This window comes from Muntiacus reevesi, chromosome X (assembly GCF_963930625.1).
Source record: "Muntiacus reevesi chromosome X, mMunRee1.1, whole genome shotgun sequence".
NCBI lineage: Eukaryota > Metazoa > Chordata > Mammalia > Artiodactyla > Cervidae > Muntiacus > Muntiacus reevesi.
In genome coordinates this window covers 35645197-35657038 of record NC_089271.1, presented here as the reverse complement: position 1 = coordinate 35657038, position 11842 = coordinate 35645197, and the positions used below count along the sequence as shown (strand labels likewise).

General features: G+C 48.9%; 2 protein-coding genes across 2 annotated transcripts; one reads left to right on the top strand and one right to left on the bottom strand.

Annotated features, from left to right (window-relative positions):
- Positions 1 to 615: 615 nt before the first annotated feature.
- Positions 616 to 930, bottom strand: LOC136153263 (histone H2A-Bbd type 1-like). Its single transcript, XM_065914907.1, has one exon. The coding sequence runs from the start codon at positions 928 to 930 to the stop codon at positions 616 to 618; it is 315 nt and encodes a 104-aa protein (XP_065770979.1).
- A 2052-nt stretch (positions 931 to 2982) lies between these two features.
- Positions 2983 to 3333, top strand: LOC136154417 (histone H2A-Bbd type 1-like). The gene has a single exon (XM_065916703.1). It carries the CDS (start codon positions 2983 to 2985, stop codon positions 3331 to 3333), a length of 351 nt encoding a protein of 116 aa, XP_065772775.1.
- Positions 3334 to 11842: the final 8509 nt, after the last annotated feature.

Here is an 11842-nt window from a genome sequence, read left to right as displayed (position 1 = left end):
TCAATCTTCATGTGAAAGTCCTGCCCCCATTAAGTTCACGCTGACTGCTCCGCCATCCTCTTCAATCACCCCCTTGGCTTCACCTCCCACTTGTAGGTGGTCCCCACCAGGAATAAAGCCTTAGGCTCCTCCCTCACGGGTTTCAACCCCTCCCCCATTACCACCATCCTTCTGGGAATCTGACAGGCCCTCTCCACGCCGACCTCCCAGCCTCCCTGGTCTGGACTCCTTCAGAGCCAGTGAGGAAGTCCTGCCCCACAACCTCAGCCAGCGACGCCCCCCAGGACCACACACCATCCTGTCACCATCGGAAACCGCTCCCCGATTTCAGGATTCCAGCATCCCTCCCTGACCACCCACTCCACCCCTCCATCCCTCATGAGAGGACCCCCGCTGCCACCCCATGTCACCCAGACGCCTCAAGGACAAATGACAGAAAGCGAGTAGTTACAAGCACAGCCATGAAAACTTTAATAGCAGTGCTGATGGCAAAAGGTCAGGCCTCCCTCATCTGTGGGCGGTTTGGGGCAAGATGAAGCTACTGATGAGGTGTGGCTGGACTTGGGGGCCTGGGCATCCCTACTACTTCTTGGGAGGGGTTGGTGCAGCCATGGGCTAAGAGAAGGCGTTGGGCTCGAAAAGGTTGCAGAGATTCTCATTGTTGGTCAGCGCCCTCTGCACGTGTTCCGGGCTGATGCGTATCCTGTGGTTGGCGCTGGCCTCCTTCCCCGCCAGGTCCAGGATGTTGGCCGTCAGGTACTCAAGGACTGCGGTCAGGAACACGGGTGTGGCTGAGTTCAGGCGGCTGGCAAACTGACGCTCTCGCAGGAGGCGGTCCACGCGGCTCACGGGGAACTGCAGCTCGGCCCTGGTGGAACGAGAATGCCTCTTACTGCGATGGCAGTTCCCGAGGCGTCTTCCCCGAGACATGGTGTCGGCTGGATGTTGCCTTGATCAGCCCAGGCTGTCGATCCCGCTGGCTGGGGCCTCCCTAGATGCCAGTGCCTTTCTGCTGGCTGTGCCCCCTTGCTCAGCTCTCTTATTGCTCAGGAGCTGCCTTTGTGACAGCTCAGGCTTTGTGACGTCATCGGTGGCCAGTTGGTCCTGACCAGGACTGGCCTAGAAATGGCTGATAGGAAATCTGGTCTCTCTGTTGAAAAGACCATCTCTTGAAGGGGAGTTTTAACTTTCTGTCAGAGTACAACATTCTAGCTAAAAATGTGTTTCAATGGAAAACTAATCTCTGTCTATAGGACACAACTCTGGGTTATTTCATTCCAGTTTTAAATCATCATTGAGCCCTTTTACATCCTTTTGGAAGCCTGTAGGTCACTGATACAACCTCTGCTGAAGGCTCAATTTCATTTTCATACAGCAGTCAAACAATCCAGCCTCTATTAACATATTTATCCTACTATTTGTGATCAATATTACTTTTCCATTCTTTGGTTTCTCTCGTCAACTAGTTATAACATCTGCCCATTTCCTAAAGGAAATTCAGTTTCCTTATTTTAGGAAATTTTAGGAATGCTCAATCTATGTAAGCAAGTGTTCATCTAGATATGCCAATCAGAACTGAGCCCCATTAATTTCAGATAATTTATAATCTATGTTAATACTATGTAGAAGTAAGAAAGCTTTATGTACACAGAGTTTGTGAAAGCATTTCTGAATTACAGGCACAGAGAAATAGAGTTTACAGCTTCAATTCTACAGTTTTAGCCATAGGTCAAGTATAAACATAGAAACAGCCTCCCAGAGGACATGAACTTCTTCATTAATTTGAGCTCAAAAATAGACAAAAAAGACGGATGAACCAGATTCTATGTTGTTTCTCACCCAATGGGAACTAGATCTCTACAAACCATCAATCTAGAGAGAGCTTCAAATGGTCAGATCATAAATAAAAAGTTTCACCACATGACCAAACAGTTGTACTTTTAGGTATATACATAAGATTGAAGCCAGAGACTTCTCTGGCACTCCAGGTACCGAATTTCTGACCTTTTAAATACACTCCATTAAAAATATACTGGAGAAGAAAATGACAACCCACTCCAGTCTTCTTGCCTGGAAAACCCCATGGACAGAGGAACCTGGCGGGCTGCAGGGGGTATGGGTTTGATACCTGGTCAGGAAGCTAAGATCCCACATGCCTTGTGGCCAAAAAAAAAAAAACAAAACAAATAAAAAACAGAAGCAGTATTGTAACAAATTCAATAAAGATTTTAAAATAAAAAAAAAAACCAAAACTTAAAAATCTGCATTTAAAAAAAAAGAAAAAATTGAAGTTCTGTGTTAACAGAAAAGCTTTTACATAAATGTTTATAGGGCATTATTTTTAACAGCCAAAAGTAACTAACATGTCTATCAGTTGGTGGATGGAAGAACCAAAAAATATGATATATATATATATATATATATATATATTTATTTATATATATGCTGTGCCTAGTCACTCAATGATGTCTAACTCTTTGCCACCCCATAGACTGCTGCCCGCCAGGCTCCTCTGACCATGGGGATTGTTTGACTGCTGTATGAAAATGAAATTGAGCCTTCAGCAGAGGTTGTATCAGTGACCTACAGGCTTCCAAAAGGATGTAAAAGGGCTCAATGATGATTTAAAACTGGAATGAAATAACCCAGAGTTGTGTCCTATAGACAGAGATTAGTTTTCCATTGAAACACATTTTTAGCTAGAATGTTGTACTCTGACAGAAAGTTAAAACTCCCCTTCAAGAGATGGTCTTTTCAAACAGAGAGACCAGATTTCCTATCAGCCATTTCTAGGCCAGTCCTGGTCAGGGCCAACTGGCCACCGATGACGTCACAAAGCCTGAGCTGTCACAAAGGCAGCTCCTGAGCAATAAGAGAGCTGAGCAAGGGGGCACAGCCAGCAGAAAGGCACTGGCATCTAGGGAGGCCCCAGCCAGCGGGATCGACAGCCTGGGCTGATCAAGGCAACATCCAGCCGACACCATGTCTCGGGGAAGACGCCTCGGGAACTGTCATCGCAGTAAGAGGCATTCTCGTTCCACTAGGGCCGAGCTGCAGTTCCCCGTGAGCCATGTGGACCGCCTCCTGCGAGAGGGTCGGTTTGCCAACCGCCTGAGCTCAGCCACACCCGTGTTCCTGACTCGCATCCTTGAGTACCTGACGGCCAACATCCTGGACCTGGCGGGGAAGGAGGCCAGCGCCAACCACAGGATACGCATCAGCCCGGAACACGTGCAGAGGGCGCTGACCAACAATGAGATTCTCCGCCGCCTCTTCGAGCCCAACGCCTTCGCTCAGCCCGCATCTGCACCAACCCCTCGCAGGAGGAAGTAGGGATGCCCAGGCCCCCAAGTCCAGCCACACCTCATCAGTAGCTTCATCTTGCCCCAAACCGCCCACAGATGAGGGAGGCCTGGCCTTTTGCCATCAGCACTGCTATTAAAGTTTTCATGGCTGTGCTTGTAACTGCTCGCTTTCTGTCATTTGTCCTTGAGGCGCCTGGGCGACATGGGGTGGCAGTGGGGTCCTCTCATGAGGGATGGAGGGGTGGAGTGGGTGGTCAGGGAGGGATGCTGGAATCCTGAAATTGGGGAGCGGTTTCCGATGGTGACAGGATGGTGTGTGGTCCTGGGAGCCGTCGCTAGCTGAGGTTGCGGGGCAGGACTTCCTCACTGGCTCTGAAGGAGTCCAGACCAGGGAGGTTGGGAGGTCGGCGTGGAGAGGGCCTATTGGATTCCAGAAGGATGGTGGTAATGGGGGAGGGGCTAAAACCCGTGAGGGAGGAGCCTAAGGCTTTATTCCTGGTGGGGACCACCTACAAGTGGGAGGTGAAGCCAAGGGGGTGATTGAAGAGGATGGCGGAGCAGTCAGCGTGAACTTAATGGGGGCAGGACTTTCACATGAAGATTGAGGAGTGATGGGGAAACCATAAAGAAATACACATAAAAGGAATTATGGCCCTGTTGAGTTCATGTATTATGTATTTTACCCTGTCTCATTCCAAAAAAGAGACTTGAGACAGGGCTTATTGGGCAGTGCTGTGACACTCTCTGTGGACGTTCATCAGATGCCGAGGGGCCCCCCTCTGCTGCTCCTGGCCTGTCATACGGGACTGGTCAGAGGCTGCCCAGCTGGCTTCAACAGTGGGGTCAGTGGACCTGGGTTCCCCATCCCAGTTCACCACTTTCTGGCTGTGTGATCTTGGACATCCATCTGTGTCCTGCGAGGAGCAGCTTCCTCACCTGTAAAACAGGGATAATCAGAGTTCCTCCATCTTGGGGTTTTCCCAGCGATGACGTCACCATGTGACTTAACACAGAGCCTGGCTCAGGCCACGCCCCTAACAGATGGCTGCCCGTGTCTCCCTCCCCAGCTGCTGAGACAGGTCCCCCAAGGGGCGGCCAGGCCTGGTTCTCATGTGATCGCTGGATGCTCGGGCCTCGGGCTGTGAGAACCCGGCCTCGCCTGCTGCACCTTGTGGGGGTCGAGTGCTGTGCAGACGAGGAAGCCGGGGCTACATCCGGGCTTCTTGCCTGGAAAATCCCATAGACAGAGGAGCCTGGCGGGCTACCATCGAGGGGGTTGCAAAGAATCGCATACAACTGAGCACCTAACACACACACACACAAATATATACATTCTTTATATATATATTCTTCCATAACTCAGATTCATTTTAAGAACTTGAACTCATATAACAAATTTATAACGGTGACAAGGATTAATTTAATATTTAGTGTTAAAAGAACTTTGTTCTCTCTGATTTACCAGTGTCAGCTATAATATAGACACATTTTTTCTACTTGGCAATGTTTTTCCTAAACTTACACAGGTTAGCAGCATTACTTCTAGTTATTTAATATTATGAAGATCAAATTTAATTGAACCATCACTCAAGCTATCTTTTATTTCCACAGTAATAAGGCTTTGTGGCTTGCATAAAGTTCAAGACTCTGTGTTAAAAATTTTGCCAAATTTGGCTCAGTTCTGATGGACTTATTCATAAGATTGTACAGCAGAGTTTGGGGTTCCTTTAGAATCAGGTACTACAGTGATGCAAACCTAGAACTTGATTCCCTCTCTGAAAATAAAGTGTCTTTGGAGTACTGTTCTCCTTTTACTAAGTGGTTGTGAAAATTTGCTCCTCATCTTTCATGGTAACATGTGCAAATAAAGATTCTGTATCTCACCCAAATGACATGGTATATTTTGTTTCTAATTTACATGCCCTTGGTTACCTCCTTGAAATAAACAAACGCCCTACATTTCTGTAAGTCCTAAGGATTTGTGTTTATTTAAAATTGAGTTTATGAAATACTGTATTGTCCCTTTTCTTAACAGATAGCCTTACTACTACCATTCACATTTACATGGGTGCCTACTAGTGAATCCTTGAGGCTGGCTTCCCCTCTATCCATGTACTTCCTGCTCAACTCTGCCTTAGGTGGGACACTGTGTCCACTCCTGACCCTCCTGGCAGATTCCTCCCTAGGCTGATGGATTGTCCCTCCTGCCATGGCCTCCCTGAGGCCAGTGGCACCTTTCACACCTGCATTTCTCACCATACTTTCCTCTAGGACAGATGCAGACTCCACCGTCCACTTCCTTCCACGTCCTCCTCTAGGCAGCAGTATCCCCATCCTCTGCACTTACCTTCTTCAGGTTCACTTGCTCTCTGAACTCATGGAGTACCTGCTGGATCCTGCCCTACGATGAAACACTTAGAACCAAGTCCTCCCCTAGCTGCACCTTCCAGCCACACACCTCCAGGTGCCCTGTCCCCTAAGCGGATGCCCACCCTCCCAGGCACCTCCTGCTGAGTCCTACCCTGGACTGGCTGTAACCTCTGCCCGGGCCTCACCTAACAAGTATGACCAGCAGTTGGTCACAGCCTCCATCCAGGTACCTGCTGTCAGCCTGCCCCTCCACAGAATGCTGCCTCCATCATACACTTCCAGCCTATTCCTCCTCTGGACTGGCTGCAACCTCCATCTTTGCATCTCCTTCTGAATCTTCCTGTAGACTAGTTGAAATCAACTCTTCTGCACTTCTGGCCACATCCTTCCTTACAAGGGCTCCTTTCTGCACTGATGATGCTCCTCCTCCTTACTTCTCTCGCAGGCTGGACATAACCTCTCTGGCTGCATGTATTGTCAGTTGATCCTCTAGGAGGCAGCCCCACTGCTCACCCAGCTTCTGCTTCTCTTGGGATGGATGCTGCCTCTACCCCTGCACCTCCCGCCATTTCCTCACCTAGGCTGACTGTGTTCTTCGACTCGGAAGCACTAGCCATGGACCCCTTGGGCTACTGTAACCGTCCACTAATGCACTTTCTATCAAGTCTTCCTTTAACCTCACTGCTCCCTCTTTTCAAGCACCTCCTGCTAAATCCTTGTCTAGGCTTGCTTTTTCTCTCTGACTTGAGCCTAGGTTGGCTCCACCCTGTACCACATAACACATGCTACACATCCTCAACCACACACATCCTGCCATATCCTCCTCTCAGCTAGACGGTCCCTCCACCCACACACCTCCTGCAGGATTCTACCTTAGGATGGCTTCACCTTTGTCCATTTGTGTATGCTTTCCTATTCCACTCCTAGGTGAGAAAGTCACTAAAACTCTGTACCTTCTGCTGTGTCCTCCATGAGTCTGGTGACACCCCTCACCCATGAGCTTCCTGCTCAGTCCTCACCAGGGTGAGTGAGTCTCATCCTAGACTGAATACTTTTTTTATTTTCAAGCAGAGGATAACTGCTTTTCAACGTTGTAATGGTTTCTGCCATACAACTGTTAATCAGCCATAAGTATACAAACATCCCTTCCCTCTTGAGCCTCCCTAGACTGGTGCCTTCTTCACTTATGCATTTCTTAAAATGTCCTCCCGTCTGCTGTCCACTCCTCCTGCCCAAGCTCTTTCTGCCCCAGGCTGACTGAGTCCTCTAGACATGTAGGTCCTCTCTTACATGGCTGCCTTCGATCCATATCTCTGCCAGCTCTGGCTGCACCCAACTAATGTTGACTGTGTCCAACCCTAGGATGGACGCTCCCTGGACCCACGCACATCTTTGCTGACTCTTCCTAGAGGCTGTCTGCACCCTCCTCTTATATGCTTTTTAAAATGTCACCCCTTAGGCTCCCTTCACCTACTTGCATGCTGCATCATCTTCGCCAAACCTGGGTGACACCCTGACTCATGCATTTCCTGCTGGGTCCTCCTTATACTGGCTGCTCCTACTACCCATGACTTGACAGCCAGATGGGCCGCCATACTCACTGCACATTCCACCTTTGCAACTCCTGCCAAGACCTCCTCTAGAGTAGATACTCTCTCCAGCCATGCACTTCCTGCCATGTGCTTTCCTGGACTACGTGTTCCTTCCATCTATGCACTTCTGGTCTGTTCCTCCCCTAGACAGACTGCCCGCCCCTAGTGCAGGCACCACCTGACAATTCCTCTTGTAGACTGTGTGCACCCTCCACCATTTCACCTTCTGCTCACTCCTTCTTGCTGTGCCCTGTATCTACAAATCTCCTAAAGATTCCTCCAGCCATGCACTTCCAGCCCAATCCTCTGGCTGCACCCTCCATGCTTGCAGATCCTTTTGATCCCTCCAATAATTTGCCTGCATCTTCCACGTATATAGTGCCTGCTAGACTCTCACATGGAATCGTTGCTTCCTTCACACATGAACTTCCTGCCAGTCCTGCCTGCTAAGTCACTTCAGTCGTGTCCGACTCTTTGCGACCCTATGGATCATAGCCCACCAGGCTCCTCTGTTCATGGGATTCTCCAGGCAAGAATACTGGAGTGGATTGCCATGCCCCTCCTCCAGCGATCTTCCCCACCCAGGGATGGAACCTATGTCTCTTGTGTCTCCTGCATTGGCAGGCAGGTTCTTTACCACTAGTGCCACCTGGGAAGCCCTAATGATAATGCCAATCCTATCTGAGGCTGAATACTACACCTCTTCCCATGAACCTCTGCTCTGTCCACTGATTCATATGCTGTTGGTTCTTTAAAAGGACTCGAATACTCCCTCAAGCCTTCTTCTTCCTGCCCTGCCACCCTTAGGCTGCATGCTCCCTTCACCCACTGCACCTCTTGACTAGTCTTTCCAAACTCTCCATACACACACCTGCTGATGACTGCCCCACAAGCACTCATGGGCTTCCTGCTGGCTCTCATAGGCTCACTGCATGTTTCACTCATGCACTGCCTACAGGCCTTCCCCCTAAGCTGGCTGAGCCTTCCTATCCTATAACTATTGCCATTTCTTCCACTAGATTCCCCCTCGACCAATGAATAGCCCACCTGATCCTATAAGCTGGGTGTTTTCTCAACACATGTATTTTTTGCAATTTCCTTCCTTCTGCTGGATATTCCCTCTTCTCATGTACTTCTGAGACAGTCAATTCCTAGGCAGGTTGATAAGAAGTCTAGGGGTCCCCATGGAGAGAGGGGTCTGGAATTCTCAAGGAGGAGGAAAGGACAAACTTTTGTCCCTCTACATCCCTTAGGATTATATAACAATAATGTATCCTGCTTGAGGACAGTCTCTGGAAAAAACCTTCTGGCGAATCCTGTTATCTTAAGGTGCAAATTATGGGAGTGGGTCCAGTGAGGTCTTTACAACCTCCAGGCATTCTTTTGATTCACTGTAATAACTAATTAGAGAGGATATAACTCCATGGCTAACACTAGCAAGGGGGTACTCTTTCTGCCCCCTTCTGATGCCTATGTCAGAAGCTTTCTCTATCTCCTTTATACTTTAATAAAATTTATTACACAAAAGCTCTGAGCAATCAAGTCTCATCTCTGGCACCAAATTGAATTCTTCTCCTCTGGAGGCCAAGAATCCCGGCATCTTTGCGTGGTTCAGCAACAACCTTTCACTTCCATATATCTCGGCCCCTTGGATGGCTGTCATCACCATCCATGGATCATCTTCCAGGACCTCCCCGTGGGTGGTTGCAGTGTACATATCTGTGTACCCTGACATGCCCTATCCTAGGCTGGCTTCATCTCCACTCATGAACTTTTGGTCTTCCCTTTGGCTCTATGCTCCCTCCACCCATTATCTGCCCACATAGTCCTACCACGGGCTCTATGTTCCCTCTTCCCTTGCATCTCTTGCTGAGACGTTACTTAGTCTGAATGCTTCCTCTTTCCATACACACCTTGGTGCATTTTTACCCAGGCTGGCTGCATCCCCCAGTCACACACATCCTACCTGATCCTACAACAGCCTGGCTACACCTTTCACCATGCATCTCTTGGTGGCATCCTATAAGCTAGCTTCATTCTATACCTACACCCTTCTATATGGCGGATGATCCTTCCTTAGGCTGGCTGTACTGTGCACACAAACCACTATTGCAATGTGCTTGCCCTAGGCTGGCAGCAATGCACAGTGATGGACTTCCTCCACATTCTTAGCCCAAGACTCATGCCTTCTCCACCCATGCAGATCTTACCATGGCCTCCTTTAAGGTGTCTGTAAACACCTTTAATGAACTCCCAAAACCTTTCCCAGACTGGATGATTTCCACCTACACACTTAACAGCCCAACCTCCTTTGAATGGTGTTCCCCCACTCCCACCAAGCATGAATGCTGTCTGAGTCCCTCCCTAGGCATTAAAGTTTGTCTCATCCATGCTCCTTTTACCTACTCATCCCTCAGGCTGCCTTTACACATCGTGTCTTTCCAGATCTTTCACCTCCATACAGAACTCATGCACCACTGACCATGTCCTACGCATTCTGGCTGCATCCTTGGATGCACCTTCACCAGAATACTCTTCTAGCCTGCATCCTTTCCCCACCTATTCACCTCCATGCCCTTCCTAGCTTAGCTAAATGATTCAGTCATGCACTTCTGGTGGCTCTCCCTGAGCTAGATATAAACTTCCTGATTGACAGGGATCCCAGGTTCTCCACCAAGCTAGTTGGCTAGATATAAACTTCCTGATTGACAGGGAGCCCAGGTTCTCCACCAGGCTAGTTGCTCCCCTCTCCCATGAGCTCTACACTCTGGTCTACCACTTGGCTGGATACTCGCTTTGCCCATAAACGACCTACCTGATCTGCCATAGGATTAATATTCCGTTCACCGCCCACCCCCCGCCGCCAAGATCTCACTTAGCCTGAATACTCCCTTTTCTCTAATCTCTCTGGTTTCTGACAGAGGCTGCCTGCAACCTCTAATGATGCATATGCAACCCAGTCTTACCATAACCTGGCTACACTTATAACCCATGCATCTTCTGGCCTCATGTTCCCTATACTAACCAAAAACTTCATCCATGAATCTCCTACTAGAGGCATTCTACACCCACGCTCCACCTGCGATCTCTTTCTGTATTTTCAATGATCCATTCACTGTTCACTTCTTCCCAATCTTCCTCTAGGTTGGCTCCGTTCTCCACAAATGTATCTCGTCCCAAATCTTCCCCTAGATGGGACGCCTTCATGCATACGTATTCTTCCTTATCCTCCTCCAAGTTTATAATTCCTTCCAATAAGGTACCTCGTGTATCATTTTCCCCTAGCCTAGAGTCTCCCTTCATCCATGCACTTTCCGCCAGATTTCTGCTTCAATGGCTGTCCCCACTGTTGATCAATGCTCTCCCTAGGCACTGTGTCTGTGTTAGTCACTCAGTCGTGTTCAGCTCTTTGTGACCCCATGGACTGTGGCCCACCAGGCTCCTCTGCCCATGGAATTCTCCAGGCAAGAATACTGGCGTGGGTTGCCATGCCCTTCTCCACGGGATCTTCCTGACCCAGGGATCAAACCCAGGTCCCCTGCATTGCAGGCAGATTCTTTACCATCTGAGCTATAAGGGAAACCCTTGAAGCTTCCCTAGGCATGAAGCTCCCTATAACTATGTACTTCCTGCCTGGTTGTCTTAGGCTAGCTTAACTGTGAGCCCAACATCTTGCCAAGTCCTCCACAATGCTGGCTGCATTCTATACCAATGCACCTCCTACCCTGTCCTTCCCTTTATAGTTTGTAGTCTGATCTGAACATCCTCCAGAATACTTTCCTAGCCTGGATGTTCTTTCTACTCCAGCAGCTCTCATCATGTCCTCTAGGTTTCCTGTATCCTCTATACATATACATCCTGTGAGGCCTCACCGAGGATGGACGCATCCTTCATCCAGTTACTTCGTGTTAGAACTCTCTTAAGCTGACTGCACGATTAATTTATGCATTTCAGCTGAATCCTCCTTTAGGCTGAATACCTCCCCCATCCATGTATTTCCTGTCAGAACATACACTAGGCTGGCTGCAGTCTCTGTCTATGCACATTCTGCAATCTCGCCCTAGACTTTCTTCACCGATACACCTACTGTCATACTCCAACCAGCCCAGTTGAATCTCCACCCAGGCATGTCCTGCCAAGTCCTCAGTCTCTTGGGGATGCTATAACAAAATACCACAGACTTGAGTAGCCTTTAAACAACAGGCATGTTTTGCCCACAGTTCTGGAGGCAGAAAGTTTAATAGCACAGCACGGGGATGGTCAAGTGAAGGCCTTCTCCTAGGTCCCAGGCTCCTCATGGTATATTCACACGGCCAAAGGGCAAAGGCTCTCTCTGGAGCCTCTTCTGTAAGGCACTAAATTAACACTCATGAGGTTCCACCCCTCAGGGCTTGAACACCTCCTGAAATGGACTTCCCTGGTGGTCCAGTGGTTAAGAATCCACCTTCCAATGCATGGAACGCAGGTTTGATCCCTGGTCAGGGGAACTAAGATCCCACAAACTGCGGGATAACTAAGCCTGGGCACAAGAACTACTGAATTCCACATACTGCAATGAAGATCCCACATGCTACA